The 22,432-nt window shown below is 32.7% G+C and overlaps 1 protein-coding gene across 1 annotated transcript in view; it reads right to left on the minus strand.

The window, feature by feature from the left end:
- Positions 1–22,432, minus strand: part of SEMA3C (semaphorin 3C) — a 177,637-nt gene that overhangs the window by 66,269 nt on the left and 88,936 nt on the right. The window contains exons 5-9 of the mRNA XM_029233741.1: positions 15,756–15,875; positions 8,765–8,855; positions 4,821–4,940; positions 3,287–3,429; positions 1,870–1,984 (exon numbers count right to left, since the gene is read on the minus strand). Of these exons, the coding sequence (XP_029089574.1) occupies positions 1,870–1,984; positions 3,287–3,429; positions 4,821–4,940; positions 8,765–8,855; positions 15,756–15,875 (589 nt within the window). The remainder of the gene's footprint in view (positions 1–1,869; positions 1,985–3,286; positions 3,430–4,820; positions 4,941–8,764; positions 8,856–15,755; positions 15,876–22,432) is intronic.

Below are 22,432 nucleotides of genomic sequence, written 5' to 3' on the forward strand. Positions count from 1 at the left end.
AAGCACATGGTAAAGTAAGTTAAATAAAATGTTACACAAACACTTATGGAAACTATGCTGATGAAATAATATTAAATAGAAAAGACACAATGGCATTTAATATGGACCAGAACCATGTAAACCTTATAACTATACATCAGAATACAATAAGAAGATTACCAGTGAGTGTTTCTGGTTAACAAAGCTACAGAAATTTCCCTGTTTCTTCTTTTTTCCTGAATTTTCTAAATATCCTTAATGATAATATATTACATTTTTAATTTAAAAAGTATTACAAATCTCAATTTCTTTTTAATCTAGGGTTAGAATTTGGAACATGGAAGAAAACTTTTTCACAGTGACTTATAAGACTTTTTTGTCTTTTAGTCAAAATTGCTAGTGATATTTTTATTTAATCAATAATTCCCCTAACAACAAGAATTTTAAAGTATATTGAGGCAAAGGCAAAAGTATAGATCGTAAGGTACAGTAATATATAACAGAACCTGGAAGTAAATTTCTGATAGGAAATTCCAATTAATAACCAATTGTTATGAATGCAAGAAAGATCTGGATTTAGTGACCTTTTTGCAAATAAGATTCTTGCTGACCAATACAGGGAAAGATGTATTTTGTTATTCACAATAAATTTAGAACCTCTTAAGCAATAAATGAATAATCACTAGTCTTTCCATAAAAGGCTGGCACTGTCTATTCTCCCTAAAAATGGGAAAGACTGAAACATTCTAAGTCACTGAAACATAAATATACTTGCAAAGAATTTGGGGGGAAATAATGAGTAACTAGGTTATAACATGAAATCATACTTAGAATGTTTTTTCTAGAAAAGCTGAAATAAAAACTTGTGTTTCTATGATCAACATAATGGCTTTTTGAGGAGACCAACTGTCTATTTCAATTATTGTAGCTGCTAGAACCAGTATTTTTTCCATATTATAATACATTTTTATTGCTTATCTCATCACCTGCATCAGTATTTGAGACTAACCAGCATTTTATATTTTAATGGATTAAAGCAAAATAAAAGTCATTTCTAAATGGCACTTAGTGAACACGATACTATTATGTGTACCAAGTTAGTCTACTGTTTGAAACATATGGATACCAAGGGGGAAAAGCGTGGATGGCGGGGTGGTGGTGTGATGAACTGGGAGATTGGGATTGACATGTATACACTAATATGTATAAAATAGATAACTAATAAGAACGTGCTGTATAAAAAATTAAATTAAATTCAAAAAAAAAAAAAAGAGAGAGAACTGTTCCTTGGCAGAAAGGAATCAGATTGTCAGTCCTTATTTGACCTGGAAAGTATAACCCTCCTCATGTCACACATGCTGAGAATATTTAGCCCCAGGGTCACCAAGAAGAACTAAAACTGGAGCACAAGTCTACTTTCTACTCTGACACTTTTCCATCTAACCTCTATTGTGTCCATTAACTGTAGTAAAAATATATAGCTGTATTCTCATACAAACTGATTTTAAACCAGAATATCAGAATTCAAATATATATGAAATATACATTTATTTTAGAAAAGCACAAACATATCATTACTTATATATAAATTATATAAATGCCTCTCTCTTCTCTCTCTAAAACACACACAAACACACACACAAAACACACGAATTCATATATCATGGTGGATTCAATGAACTAAATGTTTCAGCAGTGCACTTAGGGGCAAGACAGATTTAAAAAATACTCAGGAAATTCATGAACAGTATCCAGATCATTAATTCAAATCAGCACTTACTTATGCTGAAAACATTCATGAAAAATACAACCTCTTTTGAGAGTTTATTAAAATATGTAAACTTTACAAACTCTCTTTCAAGAACATTTTTCAGTCTCACATTTATGTACCTAGTTCATCAAAGTGTGTTTCTGGGCCATCTTCATCAGTTACCGAGCATACCAGCCTCGCTTTTAAGAAGGTAGTCCACTTGTTGACAAGGCTACGCAGTCCACCAGTGTCATTCTGAAACCATTTTGTAAACACATTTCAGATTGCTTAAATAAATATTGAAGTGTATTTAAAATTTACCTTGGATTCTTACTACTTGGGGATTTGTTATAATCTGAAAGATGGAAATGTTAAAACCAAATCTGCATATCAATAGTTAAAGAGGAATATTTAAGATCTATAGTATTTTTTAAAAATAGCCTTAGTTATACTGTTATTCTCCTATTATATGATATCAACTGAAAATGTATCAAAATGAATTTAATAAATATATGCCATAACACTTTCTAAATTTCTGATGAAAATATGAGTAAGCTGTTATGGAGACTACATAATTTAATTTGCCTTTTCTTGATAACTCATTTTCTTCAGTACAAACATAAATGATTGTATACAGGGAAGCGTGCAGATTCTACCGTGGTCAGGAGAGTGTGTTTATACTTACACCAAATAGTTCCCGATAATTCTATTTTCTCTCCTTCATTTCTCTGCATTATCATTTAATCCTTAATATTTCTAATCAGATGCTTTATATACATATTTCTCTGGTCAGGGCAAGGAAAATGGTATTTGGATCATTCACAAATAGTCTCTATTGAATGACGTTTTTTCTGTACTTCCTGAAGCTTTTCACATCATCAGCTGGCTTCACTGCCTTGTTCCAAATGACTGAGAAGCAGATAAGCTCCAAAATCAGTGGAATATTATAATGTTTAAAAATAGACTATTTTAAACACTAAATATTTTAAGAAATACTTTTGCACAGAAGATGCTAATCATAAATGAGTCAGGACAAGCCTGTAATACTCTTATGTGAGAAGACATCATGAGTTTTTTTGAGTTTCTATGTATACTTACTCTTGATACACAAGAATATTTTGATCAGTTTGTAATTAGAACTGTATTTTACTAAAGCATTTCTTAATTCTCACTATTATAGACAGTTCCTCAATAATTGTCTTTTACTGTATTTTATTCATAAGAATTGTTCTATTTCTTTTTATAATATACAATTCAGCAATTTCTTTTTAATTCTAATGCATTAAGTGGAAAAAAGCAAAAATTAATCAAAACTGTTTATTTGTGTAAAACCATAACCAAAATATTCCTTGGATTAAATTATTTTCCAAAATAGTGTGTTTATCTTGTATGACTGATGTGAATAAACATTAAATCTAAATGTCTCCTTTTAATATTTTATTAATTTGTAACCATAGATTTAAAAAGTAGGAAGATAAACTATTGGGAAAAGAAGACATGTTTACATAATTTGAATTTCTTAGTCTTTCATCAAATTAGAACAACTTTAATACTTACAGGACATATTCTAGCAATCATGGAATGAATCTGTTTTGTGCTTCTGCTACTGTCGGTCAGTTTCTCTTTGAAGAAGAAGTACACCTTAGCATCATTTGGATCAGTGCCATCTGGGATAACATGTGCATCCACAAACATAGGTTCTAGAAAAAAATACAAAGACGATATATATACTCATGATGAAAATCCATCTACTCTCCATCCAAGTAGACCACAGGCACATGCCTTCCCCATCTTTGGTATAAAGGAACAATTCAATATTCATAGCCAAAAAGTCTAAAAGCAAGCAATTGTATTCACTGAACATACCGCATTTGGAATGTCAAGTGCCATAAAGTAGAGCTATGATATAAAGCTTCAACTATTTTTCTCTGTCTGCAATACATTCTGGAAGTACACTAATTGCAAAACTTCTTTGTGCCTGATGAGTTTTAAAATATTGAAAAACTTTTCTACCAGTTATTTCCCATGGGATCTAATAGTCGTTTCATAGAAAAAAAAGTTTGTTTTTGAACGTGTGGTTTTCAGGCTAGTGCATATAAACTCAAATTCACTGAAGCAGAATGAGGAGTTGGGAGTCCATGATCTGAAAAACACATTTCACTTAAAATACGGCATATGAAATGAAGGGGAAACTTTTCAAGGAAAAAATGCAGTCATTTGAAGACAGAGGGATTCCTTATTTCAAGAACAAAACAATTTTCAGAATACTCTATTTCCAGATGTACTGGAGGAATAACTTGAAGAAGTAAATGGACAATCACTGCTTTCTTGTGCTGGTCTGTCAGTGAAATAAGATGCTTAACTGTAGTGATTCATGCTTAACTGTTTAATGTTAAGTGAATTGCCAAATCTAAGGTCAGCTTAAATTTTCCCCAGGGTGAAATGACAAAGATCTTAGTGGTTTCTTCTTCCTCTAAACAACAGCAACTGATTGGAATTGTACATTAAAGTCAAATGAGCACTTTTCATGATGTGAATTCCATGTGACCCCCAAAATTGAAAACATTTGAACACTGATAATCATAAAATTATCATACTTGTGATTTCCATTATTAGTCAAACTGTGAAAAAATAATATATACCAGCTTTATAATTTTAGAATCTAAGCATAAAACAAATAGGAGTTCCTAAATATGCCCTATTCGTGATATCTGTCATAAATTTAGGAAAATGTTTAGATTTGGCATTATTAAATATACAAGTAGACCAAATAAATGAATGACGTTTCATTGTAACATGCAACAATTAAACAACTGGAGAAGATTCTTGTCTATAGGTACATATGATGAATATCACTGTGACTTTTATTTATTCATATATCCTATGATAATTCTATGATTGTTAATAAACAGTTAGAATATGAAATATGGCTCATTTCATTTACTTATTTAGCGTAAATATTTAAAATCACAGAGTACAGAATTGTTGTTACTCATATTTTAACTTTTTAACCATTTTAATGTAATTTTCATTATGAAATTAAATTAGTTTAAAGTATGATTCTCAGAAAATGGATAAACTGTTATTTTACCACTTAGCCATTTGGAATTGTGTTGATCAGTTCTGACTGCATTCCTCTTGGTTAAACTTCGAAAAATAGCTGCATCTGTTCCCATGAAATCTATATACATTGCAGAGAAAAGCTCCTCATCTATGAAAAAGAAAATGTGAACAAAATTAAAAGCAAATCTTAACTGTTTTTAAGGCTATTTTTAAAATCAAGGAGAATTTGCTTATTAGATCATGACACATATTACAGAATATTTATAGTTGTTAATTGGTTTCCATTGTTCACCAAATTAAAAAATTGGATAAAGTTTAATTTGGTCTCATTATTGCCCGTATAATGACCAAAACAATCTTTCTGATATAGAGATAAAAATTCCTCTGCCTGTACTTAATTATACTAAATACTTAACTAAACTTGATTATATAGTGTAGTGTGTATCCGAAATGGCAGAAATAATATAGGTATAAAAATAAAGAAATGGCTCAATTATTACTTCTTTAATAAATAAAAAATACTGTAAGAGTCAGAAATCTTGATTTCTAATTTTGGCCGTAGTTAAACTGGGAATTAGGGATAAGTCATTTAGTACCCTGAATCTCAAACTTCTATGGGAATTGGATTATGATCAAAAGTTCGCAGTATATATTAAAAACTCTATGATTTTACTAAATGGATTGAAAATAATAGTTTTTATTATTATTATTTCATGAGATGGAGCCACATCAAATTGTCAAAGTACTATTAATGATAAAACAATTTCATCATTAAATGTATATGTTTTGATCTTTATGCTAGAAGGTTTCTCTAAGGTAAACAAACTGCTACTTTTTCAATTGCAACACGTAACGTGTTAACATTATGTTAACAATATAATATGATGTTAATAAGCCATATGTGGCTTAACATATTAGCACATATAAAATAAAACTTAAAAATAAGAAAAAAGATATTGTAAAATTAAATTAAATTATCATTATTAATGACAAAATAAGATATGTTAATCTGTATGTGCTCAACACTGGACATTTTGCTTATTTGTTAAGATCCACATTAATTTTTATTCTAGTAAGGGGAGTAAGCGGTAAATTGGTATGTATGACCTTTGAGCACAAAGTTAAGTATCTATTAAAAAATAATAAACCTGATCAGGTTTGGCCCACTGAACTACCATGCAGCTGTGTTCTTTGACTAATGTTCTAGAATTACTCTCCTGGCTACCTTTAGATTGTGGTCATTTTGGCAGGACTGAAACATTTTAAAGCACTCTAAGCTCACTGTTTAGTAATAAGCAATACCAGTTGGCCTAGGATAGAATGGAGAATGGAATGTTTTTAATATGTGCTCACCAGGTCACAAACTGGACCCCTACCAGTTAGCAAGTGGGTATGGCAGGCATTGTGTCACCAAGCTCTGCTTCCTGGTAGAGATCTGAAGTCCATGGGAACAGATTATAGGGAGATAACAAAACGTGCCTGAAAGAATTTTGAGCTATTTAGCTTCTTTACAATTTTGTGAACATTTGTGAAGCATCTACACAAGTATTCTGTAGATACAATGATTGTTAAATTGAGAAAACTTTGTAATTAATTATTTCACAGCTTTGTTATATCCAATTATGCCCAAAAGAGAAGGTTATAAATTCCTGATATTCAATAGATTCATTAGCATCTGTTTACAGGAAGGAAAATAAAAGGACACTCAGAGGATGGTTTATGGCAGACAGGACTGATTCTAACCCTACTGTATACCACCTTATTAGTTATGTCTTAAACATTACAAAAGAGTTAGATGGCTAATTGGCTTCATTTCCTGTCTTAAATTCTCAGCAATTTTAATAGCAAGTTAAGGATAATAAAGTTTCTGCTTTATTTTGTGTAAGAAATATTTAATTAATGTCACTTTGGAAAGAATTTTATTTGAGAGTAGAAATTCTTTTCTTTCAGAATTTCATTGTAGGGTTTATGCAAAGATAAACTTGCTCAATTTAAACTTTAATCCAAAAATATTTTGCTTTCCAGTTGTACTTCCACTGACTAAAAAATATCTCATGAGGTTTTGAAGAGGTTCTTTAAGAGATGTCATCTGACTTTGTTGTGCTACAATAATTACTAAAAATAGCAAAAGAACACTAGCACGTTGGGCCAGATGCCACGCTATATTATGTAATTTGAAATTCTAATCCTCAACGCTTCTTGGCACTTTAATAGATAGAAATATTTTAACCAATTTGTGTTATTTAGTGCACTGCAATTGAACAGAAATGATACAACATCAAATAGCAAAGTGAGATGAGTACACAAATGAAATATTAGAGATAATATTACAGGGATAATAGGTAGAATAAATAAGATGATAAATATAAGGTTATAAAGCTTCCTGCTCTTTTTAGTTTCAGGTTTCAAGTTAAGCAAACTGTTTAATGATTTTCTTTGAGAGTAAAAATTATAATGTTAATCAAAATATTAAAAAGTAGCAGAGGAATATAAGCCTAGGAATTGAAGTCTCAGGTCCTTGAAAAATGAAGAGCAATGACAACTTTAATTTCATAAATGAATCCAATTCTCTAAAGCGCAAAACTATTACATGACTTACTACCGTTTAACAGGAAAATTTATACTGCCTTGTTTTAACCCTTTTTTGTTCTAAATAATATTTGATGAGATAAAACTCCAGTATGTGTTAACAATAATTTAGAATTTTGAAGTTTATTTTCATAGCATTTAACTTGAAATAAGTAAAAACTTTATATATTTATCTAGTACTATACAAATCTTACAGTTTCTAAAGGTGAATAAAATTTTCTTCCTCATGAAGAAAATAATTTCTGAGACACTGCTTCTATTAAATAATATTTAGAAACTTATTTGAAAATACTCTGTATCAGACTTAATTGGATATCTTGAAGTTTCAAAGCTTTCTAATTTTTCTGTCCTAATGATACATTTTCATTTCCTCCCTACCCAATTTGAATGACTATAGGGAAATAATTTACTGGATAATTTCCAAGCTCACATTTCAGTCAGTGCTGGATGTATTTGTCTTAATTTAGTTTCCAGATCTGAGAAAGAAAGATGAGTTGCCTTTTTAAATGAATCAAAGCAAAGGGTTTTGAACAAATTAATTATTTTTCCACCTGTTCTACTGTCAAATGATGCAATTTTACCACTGGCAATACATAGAGAAACAAAAAGGGAAAAGCATTTACTATATAATCGGCATACTGAAATCCAAGATTTGTCCCAGAGTCAACTAATGTTAAGTCAGACATATTCCAGAAGTGTCTTAATTAGCCAGAAAAGAATGTCTTCTAAGTGAGGTATAGACAGGCACTGGATGATTGAGACTCAAGGATATTGATTTATTAATGTGTGTAGCAGCAATCAACTGGGCCTGCTTCTTAACTGATATATTTTATAAAAAATGAGAAAATAAAAAAGTGGTTTTATGAGCACATCTTTTTTAGTACAGCAACTTCTAGACAATCCACAGAGAATGTACTTAGCTAACACATGCACTTTGTTATTATTTTGCATGAAAGAAATACCAGTTTTAATCATTTGTAAAAGATTACTAAAACATGAGGAAAAGTGAATATAATTAATACTAGAAAAACAACTACAGAAAACACTGAAAGTTACTTTATAATATATATTAATATATGTATGCACATACACAATACCTATTAATATATATATATACATACATACGCTTTTTAAATGGTTGACTTGCTCTACAAATAACAGCAGTCATATTAGATGAAAAAATACATGGTTATCATTTAATCATGAATATTCTTGGAAACGAGAAATTAAAATTTCTCACAACTTTCTATTATTTTACTCAGGTGCTATCATCCATGCAGCTATCCAAAATGGGCATATGGTATCATGAATTTATTTTCTTTAATTAATTTAATTTCCTTTTTAAAAAAATATTTCCCCCTCCCTCTTTTATTTTCCACTTACTGATCATAACAGACACTGTGTTCACATTGGGGTTGAAAGAGCAGCGTCCTTTTCCGGATTCACACTTGGAGTCAATCATGAAAACTTGGTCCTTTATTACAGATAAAATTGGAAATGTAGTAACGATAAATTACTTTATCTTAGTTAACCAATTTTTCTTTAGTAAAACAAAGCATCATCATAAATAATATGCTTTCTACTTGGTTGCTTATGCCTTCCCAATTTTACTATATTAAGACTCTCTTGGCCTATATGAAGAATCCATTTGTAAGTTATAAAGCTAACCTCAGCAGGTCAAGTTCACATCCTACTACACTCCCCATAAAGCTGATCCAACAAGTTCTCAAATCAACATCAATAAAAAACACTTGGAAATCAAGGATCATTGTAAACCTGAACTAGGTATGTTGAACGTTGGCCAAAAGAAGAAAACTGATTACAGAGAAACAATGTGTATGAGGATTATGAAACTTTCAAAATAATCAAGATTTTTTTAAACATAAAATTTTGTTACCACTTATTTTGTTATATAAAGCATTATACTAGATTCAACAAAATAATTCATAATTTAGATTAAAATGTTTCTTTTACTCATTCATTTATTTATTTAACAAAAATTTATTGAGCACCTACTACTTGCCAGACACTGACAAAACATTGTGGGTAGAAGTAAACAAAATAGACAAAAATCCTTACCTGTAGGTAATTTATAATCTAATGACAGATAATATAAATAAAGAATATAAAGAGAATAAATACGTAAAATATAAAGTATGTTAGATGGTACTCAGTGCTTAGGAAAAAATTAAACAGGGAATGGGACTAGGGAAATCCATGGATGGGGGGCAGTGTGTTCAATTTGAAATATAATGGTCAGTGTAGCCTCAGTTAGAGGGAGCATTTTGTTGGTATATTTATCGTTTTTCTTACATAAAGTTAGTAAAAGCTACTACTAAAATTCAAAGAAAAATGATCACATTTGCAGATTGCATTAAATGATGGAGGACCTTAATTATCATGCTGCTTTTCAAAATTATCCTGAATGAAATACGGGCTCAACATTTTTGAGCATGGAACAGAAGGATTCAAAACATTGCTTTAAGAAGATTGGGTCTTACTTGTGCTTTAAGAAGATTGAGAATGGTGGTTGTAAAGACAGACACTGGGTTCAAGAAAACAAACTTGTTTTGAACTGCAGTAGTCCAGGAATTAGGTAATAATAATCCGACATGCCAGGATCTCAGTGGTCAGGGTAAGAGTGGTAAAGATGTAAGAGGATTTGTAAAGTGAAAATCGACAGAGCTTGGCAATCAATAACAAATTGGAGGCAGCTCAAGAAGATGAAGAAAACAAAGTTGATTCTGAAGTTTTGACTCTTTAAAGAAAATAAAACTAGTTCATTTTTGTTATACTGAGTTTGATGTATTGGCGGGAAATCCCTGAGGTAATGGGAAATTAGAGAGCTTAAAAAGAATCACAGTGCTCTAGCCTAGAAAGGTCCTATAACACGACGCTCTTCATGGATTAACTCTAAAGATGAGGAAAATATGACTTGTCCAAGATAACCCATAGCTAAATAGTGACAAAAGCAAAATTAAAATTCAGTCTCCTGACTCCTAACTATGTCTGCTTTCCAAGAGGTAATCATTTATACAATAACTAAACAATGATAAACCTGCAGGAAAACAATACAATTTAGTAAACTTGGTTGTGTAGCCAGAGTCATACATAGATTTGACTAAAAAAGTGACAGCTGGCACTGCAGGAATTGAGGAGATTGCTTAGGCACCACTTGCTCGCCACTGACTTCCTTCTCCATTGCATAGCCTCCTTGTACTCACACAGTGATAGTCTAGATCTTGTCATCCCCAGGAAGGGATGTGATCTACCTGAATAATGACTAATTCAAGCACCCTGCAACAATTCTTCAAACTCATCGCCTAAGAACCCTTTCTATTTTTTACAATTTATCAGCCTTCTATCTTCTTGATAGATAGATTAGATTCCATGCTTTTTAATTGTTTTTTTCAAAAATATCAATATTAATTTCCTTGAATCTGTGATTGTTTTCATTGCACCCATAGCCTATAAAGACACATCTACCTACATTCTCCACACCTGCCTCCAAACTTCTAAGCATTTTGCGAAAGGTTATCCAACAAGGTGTATTCAACATAGTATAGATTTTTGATCACCAACTTAAAGTGAACCCTCTACACTGCTCAGCAACCTTTCAAAGGCACTCTGTCAACTGGTTCTTCCCTTGATAACTTCAAACCATTGCCACTATCGTCAAATCTCCCAATTTATTCTCAGCTCATATGATTGACAACCATGTTGCTTAGAAAGTGAAGCCCTTAAATAAGGCATCAGTTTCTCACTACCAAATATATAACTATGCGTGAATACATCCACTAATACACGAGAGGAAATATTTCTCTTACTCTGAGGCCAATCCTTCCACCAGTGTTTCAGGTCCTATCTTACCCAGTCTTCTTAGGCAACTTATACTTTCCATTATCCCTACTCGTTCTTTTTTTTTTTTTTAATTAATTATTTTATTTATTTATTTTTGCCTGTGTTGGGTCTTTGTTGCTGCGCACGGTCTTTCTCTAGTTGCAGGGAGTGGGGGCTACTCTTCATTGCGGTGCGCGGCTTTCTCATTGCGGTGGCTTCTCTTGTTGCAGAGCACGAGCTCTAGGCACGCAGGCTTCAGTAGTTGTGGCGCATGGGCTCAGTAGTTGTGGCACACGGGCTTAGTTGTTCCTCTGCATGTGGGATTTTCCTGGACCAGGGCTCAAACTTGTATCCCCTGCATTGGCAGGTGGATTCTTAACCACTGCCACAAGTAGGGAAGTCCCCTACTTGTTCTTTAATCTCATTAACTGGATCCTTTACAACATTATTTCAACAACTCCTTCAGCTCTTATACATTACTCTCCTTGAGAATCACATTTCTTAAAGAATTACATATACTCATCACCATTTCCTGAGTTCTCACTTTCTTCTCAATCCACTTCAGTTGGGAATCCAACCTCAACTGCTCTATTGAAACCCTTTTTTGGCAAGACCCCTAATGACTATCATGTACACAACTCAGTGCTTATTTTTTTAGACCTCTTCTTTCTTGGATTCTCAATGGTATTTGAGATTGTTGTCCACTTCTGTCTTTTTTAAATGACTTGTTTTTATTCCCAGAACACACTTTTTTTTTTTCCTCTCCTCTTATTTCTTTTTAGTCTTTTTTGGAGATCCCTTTTCCTCCATCTGGCCATTTAAAGTTAGGAGATCCTCAAGTCTCAGTCATAATCATTCTTTTCATACTATACTCTTTCTGCATGATTAAATCTACACTTTGTTTGGGCTTCAGTTACTCTTATGAAACAATTACTCAAACATTTATATAGCCAAATTTATATTCAGCTGCCTACTTGATATTTCTACTTGTATCTTTCAGCAGCGTCTCAGACTCAACAGAATCAAACCCAGGCTCATAATTTTAACCTCAGACATGGTTCTCTTCATTGTTTCTCATCTCAGTTCATGGCAACTTTATAATTAAAGAAGCTAACAAACAAACAAACAAAAAACGAACAACAAAAGTATCAATGTAATGTAAAATACAAGTGACAACACAATTCTGTTCATGGCACTTTCTGCTTAAGGTTGTTTCAGTTGCTTCTTCCTAGACACAGGACAAAGACCAGTATCTTAAAGATAGCTTACAAGTTCTGAAATGATTTTGTTTCTGCCATTACTCTTATTAAAAATACATATTTGTAGATTGAATCAATAAGAGAAAAAATAGGACCAGAAAGAGAGTATGTGGTGAAAAATCAGGAAAGAGGGCATGGCAAGATGTCCCATGGTTATAGATATCAATAATGGCACTGGGCTTCCCTGGTGGTGCAGTGGTTGAGGGTCCGCCTGCTGATGCAGGGGACACGGGTTCGTGCCCCGGTCCGGGAAGATCCCACATGCCGCGGAGCGGCTGGGCCCGTGAGCCATGGCTGCTGAGCCTGCGCTTCCGGAGCCTGTGCTGCTCAATGGGAGAGGCCACAACAGTGAGAGGCCCGCGTACCACAAAAAAAAAAAAAAAATAATAATAATAACGGCACTGAAAAATAGAGGGCATGACCAACGTGTCATAGATTGGTCTAGGAGAAAGGATGCTGATTAGGGGAGTCCCTTTGATCACTGAGAATCTTGGTCATTAGGGAAGAGTTTCAGTTAATGGGTGAAAATGAAATTTAGATTAGAAAGGTTTAATGAAAGACATGGAAAATAGGATTGTAAAAGCTGAAAATATAGCCTACTAATCCGAGAAGTTTTGTGATAAAGTAAAAGAGAGAGAAAGGAGAAGAGTTGAAAAAAGTCACAAGAAAGAAAACTTATTGTTAAACAAGAAAAAAAGAGTAAATACAGGGGAAAGGGAATGAAGACGTAAAACAGTGAAGGCTAAAGATCAGAGAACTTTCTTGATAAGGAAAATGCACAGCTATTCTTCTGACAAGAGAAAAGCTACAAAAAGATGCATAAACAGAAAAGTTTGGAGATTAATTTTGTTCAAAAAGCACATGGAATAATTTGAATGCCTGTGATATTCTTGGTCAATCAAAGGCAAGGTTATCTGCTTGATGAGTGGCAGCATCCGGGGCTTAAACAGTATTCAGTTATGAGAACTGATGTTATGGAGGCATCTGATAAAATCAACCCAAGATGAGAGGTAACATTCCAAGAATGTGCAGCACAATTAACCAATAATTGTTTCTTATTAATGTTTTATTCATTAGTTAAAGTCATCATTTACTTGTGTTGCTTTATCTTTTTCCAGAAACAGAAGACAGTGGATAAAAGAGAAGAACTATGGTTAGGAATCTATGTAGCAAAGATTGTAGGCTCTTTGGATGGACACCATTGAATTGCTCTAGGAAAGCTCTGAATCAGTCTCACAAAATAATGGAAGGGCCATAGAGTCTCATGAAAGTGCGTGGTGTTCCAAATGTGAAGTAGGGTTATAAAATGTTCTCTGAGAACCAATGAATTGCTATTAGACAGGCAAATAAAAGATGGTAGATAATGTGTCAGAAATAAACAGGAATACTTAATGACTGTGCCACCCTAACCTGGTTCACTTTCAAAGTGGTTTCAAATACATGAAAAATGCTATATCTTAGTACTAACATAGGGTTTTAGCAGTAAGTACTACCTCTGATCACTACAAAATACAATGTTAGTGATGAATAAGGAGAATTCTCTCAAAATACAACTTTCTGCATCATGTGGTCTTTCATTCTAAACTAAAGAAAATAAATACATAAGATGTTTGATAAAACTGTGCATTCTATATTTATATTATTACTTATATACTACAGATATCTAAAAATGATGTTGTGGTGAAACACTTTGACTTGACTATTAAGGAAAACAAAAAGCTTAAAATTTCATAATCTTTTTCACACTTAAATAGGCTCTTAATATATTATTTAAAGAGATTAATTAATGGAAATGATTCCCCTTTGAAACACATCTTTTGAAGTGAGACTAAAGTAGTTCATATTTAGTAAAGTGATTAAAATTTATTCCATGCTGGTTTTCCAAAGGAGATTATTTTTTGGACCAACTTCCCAATTAAACCCTGAAGTGTATAGTGGGCAATTTGTACATGGGAAAATGATTTTATTTAAAATATGAAAACTGCTATGCAGTTGTTGGCCTGTACAGTGACTGCACAGCCCTCAGTGGAGTGTCTGACAGACTGCAGACGTCTGGGACACTAGTTTATTTAATTAGCTGATCACAGGCATGTGGTTCTAATGACAAGCTCAATTCAGCCAATTGTACTCTTCCAAGAAGCATAGCTTTACTTTTCTTTAAGAATTTTAATATTTCATATCATCTTAAACTACTTGTAAATGGCTCAATTTGGGGTCCAATTATAATTACTCATTTATTTTTAAATGGCTTTTTATTCACTGAAAGATAGATACATATAAATTACATCTGAAAAAAATTTAATAATAAAAGACTATAGAGGAAATCATTGTTCAATTATGTTAGTACTAAAGTGGATGAATCCTTGTTAAAGAAAAATAAACTTAAGTATATCAGTAGCAATATTTAATCTTTTTTTACAATTCTAACCTCTAAAATTGAATTAAGATATTATTTAAGGACTGGAATTTCTAGATTTAAGTTGCATAATGAAACAAAAGCAAGTTAATTTGAAAGAATTCAGTTTTAAAATACTTGTATTACGTAAAGCAACATGTTTCATTAAAAGAATAAGGAAAACTCTTTTGATCTAATGCGTAGTTTCCTTAGTCAATAATTGTGAACTGAGATAAACAGTCTTAAACATCACAGGTGAAGTTCAACCAGCCTTATATTTGACTATACAATTAGCTATGTATTTAGTCTTTAGTAAATGCTTTTGTTCACAGAACCCCAAATCATTTTAACCAATGTAAAAATAAAGCTATAATAGCCTAGTGTAGACCAATGTTGGTCTAAAATGGAAGTATGATTTATTAATTATATAAAGTTCTTTTCAGCTAAGGCGCTTGTCATCCTGCTTTATACATCTCTTACAGGTGTCTACCTCATAAAAATTTACCAGATTTGAAATATGATAAATAAGAAATTACTTAAAATAGATTTGAGAAAGTGAGTTTATACTACAATATTTCTATAATTTGGAGCACATATTATCAATACCTTATGCTCTGAGTAATTATGAAATTATACCATTCTCCTTCCTTTATCTTCTGCAGCTTTTCCATTCAGAAACATATATATTTAATTGAAGGCAAAAGGCTATACTTGAAGTAACCTGGCAGACAGGAACCAAATGTAATATATTTTGTGTTTAAAGGGCTTGAAACTTTTTTTATGGCCATTAATGATATTTCCAAGTTTTTACTGTTAAATACAGTTGTAAGAAATCTTTGACACTAACATCAAACTAAGAATGAAAAATTGTTACACTTACCTCTGATCTCCTCCCTCTGTTCAAATAAGTACAGACTGGGCTGAAAGCACCACTCCCACAAACATACAAATGCGTGCGGTTGAAAGCCTGAATTACACGGACAAAGTTCCCGCAGCCATGCTAAAACAACAGGTAAATAAGCGGTTAGTAACCGAATGACTTTTATAGCTGTTTCTAAGTATTACTGTGATACTTCGTTATACATTTTCCTTTCTGCCCTAACTTTTTAATTATTGTTAGGAGATAACAAGAGAACATGGTGCATTTTAGGAGGAAGGTAGTTTACCAGATAATGAGTAAAATGATATGTCTCTCCTATTTCAGTATTTATATACTGGGCACCTTTTTATGTTCTGAAACTTTATGAGCTTACTCTTTATCTGAGAAAGTTTAGAAATTGAAAGGTACACCAAATTGTTTTTTCAAATTTTCCTCAAAACATTACACATACACACACGCACCCTCACATATTATATAAACATGTTTTGAATGAACTTGTGTTTATAGAAGGTCCATATTATCATTAGTTACAGTTGCAAACACTATTGGCCTTCATAATTGGTGAATAAAGCAAACCTTAAACAAAATGTCAGCACTGTTGCTTTCTATGAAAAATAATGGAATCCTGATCTCTCTGCTCTTGATATACTAAAATACTCTCCTCTCCCCCAAAACTCCTTTCTCACCTGTTCCCAATCCAACCACTGGAAAGGCTGTCATTTATTCACTCAATGAAATGCAAAATATGGTAATTATAAGTTGACTATGACTTTGCAGAAATACATAAACATGGTCAGCACCAAATGCAGATCTCTGTGACTGAATTAACCATTGCATGTTCTACATTTGCAGGGTCACTATCCTTTGCTGACTACACATTAATCAAGCCTGAGGTTGAATGTAGTTCCCTTCACAAAGTCATCGATCTAGCAAAGAACATTATTAAAAATAATATTAGAAATTAGAGACAAAAGTTTTTATAAAGAAATATGTCGGGCTTCCCTGGTGGCGCAGTGGTTGAGAGTCTGCCTGCTGATGCAGGGGACATGGGTTTGTGCCCCGGTCCGGGAAGATCCCACATGCCGCGGAGCGGCTGGGCCCGTGAGCCATGGCCTGCAGAGCCTGCGGGTCCGGAGCCTGTGCTCCGCAACGGGAGAGGCCACAACAGTGAGAGGCCCGCGTACCGCAAAAAAAAAAAAGAAATATGTCAAAATCTAACAGGGGTTTCCCCATGGGTGGTCATACAGTGTATATTTTTTTCTCTTCTAGGTACCATGTATTTTACTAAATTATTATAATGCACATTTATTGTTTATATTATTAGAAAAGTAAAAAAAAACTTTTCTAAAATAGAAATTTAAAGTCAATATTATTTTATATTTTCTCATCATTTTTCCCTTTTATACTCATTGTTACTTGCCAGCAAATATATGTTTATTTCCATATGTAGTAACTGTATATACGTTTCTATTATGGATTTATATTATCAAGTCATCAATCACCAACTCTGCTGTTAAATAAATTTATCCTTACAGACCAGACTATATACTTTATTTTTATTTTAAGACATTAAGGATTTTTGTTAAATATATAGTGTCACTGTATCTTGACACCTGTTTATAGAGGTACCTGGAAATTGACTACATAACTGCAGATGAAATGTGTTTCTCTGGAGAAAAAAAGCATAGATGAAGTACAGTGTATATATAGTATGCCTATGTTAAGGGTATCTGTGAGCAATGACACTTGTGTTTATTGTTTTCACACCCAAGTCCAGTCATTCTGGGGCTCTGCATATAACATTTTCCCGTAAAACACAAATTCGATCCAGTTCTATTAATAATAGGTTCTGTCTTTACATTTCGAATACAGGTTATACTTGTTTCATGTATATGTTTATATCAACATATCTGTTATATATATGCTTATTATGGCTAATATTTTTGAGAATTTATTATGTGCTAGACATTAGAATAATCCTTTTATATACTTAACCCCTTTTACTTCCCAGGAAGTTTGATTTTTTACATTTATAGATCACATTTATTGAGCAAACTATATGTACTTAGGCACTTTATATTCAGTCAGTTTTTTCAACTCAACTTCTTTTAGAAAACAAAAGCTTAGATCTTGTTTAGTTAACTCGCCTGAGGTCATGTAGCTAGAAACAGGTAAAGCAGATTTTCAAACACAGACGTGTTTTACATTGAATCTTGTACTTTTAACCACTTTATAATTTGTCATTGGGTGAGAATTCCATAGTTGCTAGAGGGAAGTTTTTATAACAATTATTAATATTTACAGAGCTCTTAATCCTTTGATGTTAGTTGTTTTTAATCCTCACAGCAATGTTCCAATTAAAGTATTCAGTCCCATTTTAGTGATGAGGAAATTGAGTCCTCAAAAATGTTAAATGAAGTGCTCTAGGTTTAATAAATAACTCTGGGTCTTGAATCATGGCTACCCTCCACCATGAAGACTAATTCCCACACTATCTGATGATGCTTTACTGTGCTCCTCCAAAGCCTCCCCAAAGAGAAAAACATGAAAGGAAAAATAAATCAATTGCTTTAATTATTGAAAATCATTTTCTAGGTCCCTTCCATTTCCATTGTGCTTAGTTTCTGTCCACATTATTTCTGTCCTAGACCACTGCAGTTGTGTCAATTCCATCCGGAAAATATTTATTTGCTGAACTCATTCTGTGAAAGCACTGTATATGGTGCTAGCAATACTGAAATGAATAGATTCAATTCCTGTTTTCAGAGAAAGGGGAGTATAATACATCAGGCTGTAGTAGATGCTATAATAGGGTTATATTTTTCAAAGTGTGCTATAGAAAGAAAGAGGAAATGAGTAATACTGAAGTGGGTGTAATGGTTTGAGAGTGGATGTCATTTGAGCTGGAACTTGCAGAATAAGCTAGAGATTCTGACAGGCAAAAGCATAAGAAAGGAACATTCCAACAGAAAACACAGCATGAACAGAAAAACTGGAGGCATAATAGTGCAGGATTTAGTTGGGGAATAGTGCCTAGAGAGGACAGAGGATTATTGTGTGATGAAACCAGAGAGGCAATTAGAACTGGACTATCATCGTGCCATAGCATGATGGGCAGCAGAGAGTGAATTTAAGTATACAGATCTCAGAGCCAGATGACCTGGGTTCAAACTCTGGCTTTATCTGTTACTAGCTATTTGAACTTGAGATATTTACTTAGCCTCTCTGTGCTTCAATCTTTTTATCTGTAAATGGTGATGATAATATTTGTTGTAAGCAGTATACTACTGAAGCACTTGGAACAGTGTCTGGCACATAATAAATATACCCAGTGTTAGGTATTAGATTCTTTCATTTATATTTTCAGTTCCAATTGTCAGTACAAACCCTGTGTAACGGACAGGGAATTTGTCCTGCATAGAGATTAGTACAGGTCCTGACCACAGTAGACATCCATAAAAGGTTTGCGGAATGAGACATCAGTGAAATTCAATACCATGGATGCTTTCTTTTTATTGCTTAATTCTCTTTCAAAACTATTTCAAAGTAATGCTAAATGAAAAATCAAGCTGCTAACATTATGCAGAATGTAATACCATTTTATTTATATACATATACATGTCATATACTAAAATGCTGGAAGAATATACCCCCAATTTTTAAGTTATTATGTTTGGGTAGCATAATTTATTTTATTTACTTAACAGTGTGTGCTTACTATGTGCTATGTACTGTTCTAAGCTCTCTGCAAATATTAATTCACTAATCCTCTTAATAACCCAATAAGGTAGGTTTTATGAGTAGCCCATTACACATTTAAGAAAAATGAGGCACAGAGAGGTTAAGTCTCCAGGGTCAGAGAGCTAATAAGAGATTGTTTTCTGTTGCTTTCTGCATGCTTTTCTAGGTCTTCAAAAATTTCTGTGTTAACAGGTATTATTTATATAATTTAAAAATAGATGATTTAAAATAATATATCCTGGAGCTCAGATTAATAGGGCTTTAAAAATATTGACTCTTCATGGTCCATACTATGCAATGGAAAAAAAAATACCTCTTAATTTTTTTCTTCTTGGCCTATACTTCTTGGTCTGGGGAATATATCAAGGTATTTCGATAAATGTATTCCTAAAGAAAATATGTTTTCAAATAGTTTAGGATCCTCTGGTCACAGAAACAGGGAAATTGATATTCTACAATTAATAAATCAAGTTTGACATTGTGTGTATGTAATGAATATAGGTCTAAATATATGTAACCATGCTTAATTTTTCAATGATCTCATACAGTACTTACTTAGCACATTCATTATGCTCTACCTCATTGGATATGTTTGACAGCATGTGTTATTGTTTAAGCTCAATTTATTTAGCATATGAATAAAATATTAATATTCAGAAATAAATAGAGCATGTAGGAATGTGAATAAATAGGGGCAAAAAGGGAAATTGGGAGGTAAGTTATACTCTCTTAGCTGAGGCAGACAATAAGCTATATTCCCACCATGATAATTATGATAAACATTAGTTTATTATATAGTATTATGATACACATTATCTGGGATCAAATTTTAAATTATATTGAATTATTTTCTAATAATTGAGTATTATTTTTATAACTTTAATTAAAGTTTAATATAAGCAAAAAATCTAAAGAAATAAGAGATGTTTCATTCTATGGGTTTTTTTCAATTGTTATAGAAATATAAAATTTGTCACTAGTTTATGCTTTTCTTAGTAGAAGATTAATATAATATTTGAAAGTAAAAAAATTAATTTAACCAAAATATACCTTTAAAAATTGTGCATAATGAATTTATTATAAACTTATTAATCTAAAGGTATTAATAACTCAGTATCCATTGTGTCCTACCCCCAACCTGAGAAAAGTACTTGGAATAGATTCCCATGCTTACTGCTTCCATCTCCATTTTTCCAGATCTTGTTGAAATTTCACAAAGTGCCTAGATACAGATATGGGCACTGGATCCAATCACTAAAAATGCAGTGAAATAAGTTCTAGAGTGTTTCAGGTGAACGCACAGGGAGGGGCAGCTAGCCCAGTCCTGGGTAGCAAGAAAGGACTCTCCAGAGAGGTGACATCTGCACTGTTATTTGAAAGGATGAGTAGATGATTCCCAGGTTAAAAAGATGGGAAGATAATTCAACAAGAAGAGAATCACATGTAGCCTGTACCAAAGGCTGAAAGAGAGAAAGGATACAACTTATTTGAATTTCAGTATTATTGAACTAGAATAAGGGGACAAGTTAACGTAAGACCTAGCATAGTTGCCACCAAATCTATCAAACCTTTCCTAAATATCCCAGGCGCAGTGAATTTTTTCTTTGTCTTTGTGTGTATTCTCAGCATTTATCATATTCTCCCCAGAGAAGTGGCATGTTTTATCAACTAAGAGCAAAAAGATCTAGAGCCATATGTGCCTGAGTCGGACAGAGGCCTCCCACTTGCAGGCAGCGCAGCTTTGGGTAAGTTCCTTACTCTCTTAGTGATTCAGTTTATCTATCTTAAAAATGTGGATGAAGACAATAATGTCCATCTTGCAGCATCGTCATGAGGATTAAAACAAAACACTTAGAATAGCACCTGGCCCATTCCATTAAGTGTTGGCTAGTATTACTTGGTAATTATTGTATATATGTCTCATCATCCCCAGTATATTGTGAAGACTCTTAAAGGTAGGAACTCCAACTTATATACCTCTGGTTCCTTCACTTCAATTAACTGATTTGTACAAATTAAAATATTCTGTTCCTGCATTTAAAAAATGAAATATTAAGTAATTATATGATATTTATTCCAAAAGAGCTAAGAGATTCTTAAATATTTAGTTTCATTGAGAAGTATAATTAAAATGTTGTTCTATAGAACTTCTATTTAGCATCATTTTTCTGCCACTGGTATCCTGCTTAAAGGACACTTGTTTGTAAGTAATAATGCCTTACTTAAGCGAGATGAATTTGTCAACATTCTCTTCTCTTGCATAGACAGAGCATATATTTGAAACTTAGTTTGATTATTATTTCCCAGGACCCAACAGCGTTGCCTGTACTACAACAGAGCCCACTACCAGTTACCTCTGACTGGCCATGTGGCAGAATATAAAGATATCCATGAATGATATTACAGCATGACAAAACTATGTGAAAACATAAGCATGTATTGAAGATTTCATCTAATGACGTTTAATTATAATAAAGCAAATAACAGAGCATTTCTACTTTGCCAAAGGGAGAAAGAAATCAAATGACTTGGCTAAGACTCTTCAGAAAATCAACAACAATTTTTGGAAAGAGAATGTGCAAAGGTATCTAAATCCTATATATTCTGCCTGTGGCAGTTTATATGAATGGGACACAGAAATTTTTTAAACAAAGAACAATTAAATCCAGTAATTACAACCACAGGATGTAATCGTGGCAAAAGACGAGACATGATCACATAAACATCAATGGGAAAAATCTCTACATTAGAGGATGAAAGAAAGTAGTTTAATTCATGCAAAATTATCGAAATCATAACTTCAGGGGACCAAAAACAAAGTGCCTTTTCCACTACATTATACTTCATTCTGCTATTGGTTCCCTAGAAAGCAATTGTAATGTACTCTTTTGAATGTTTCTTTCACATTTTTTCTGGATTTTTTTCCTTTTTGATTG

The sequence above is a fragment of the Monodon monoceros genome, unplaced genomic scaffold (assembly GCF_005190385.1).
Source record: "Monodon monoceros isolate NGI ecotype Baffin Bay Population unplaced genomic scaffold, NGI_Narwhal_1 Super_Scaffold_2, whole genome shotgun sequence".
NCBI classification, from domain to species: domain Eukaryota; kingdom Metazoa; phylum Chordata; class Mammalia; order Artiodactyla; family Monodontidae; genus Monodon; species Monodon monoceros.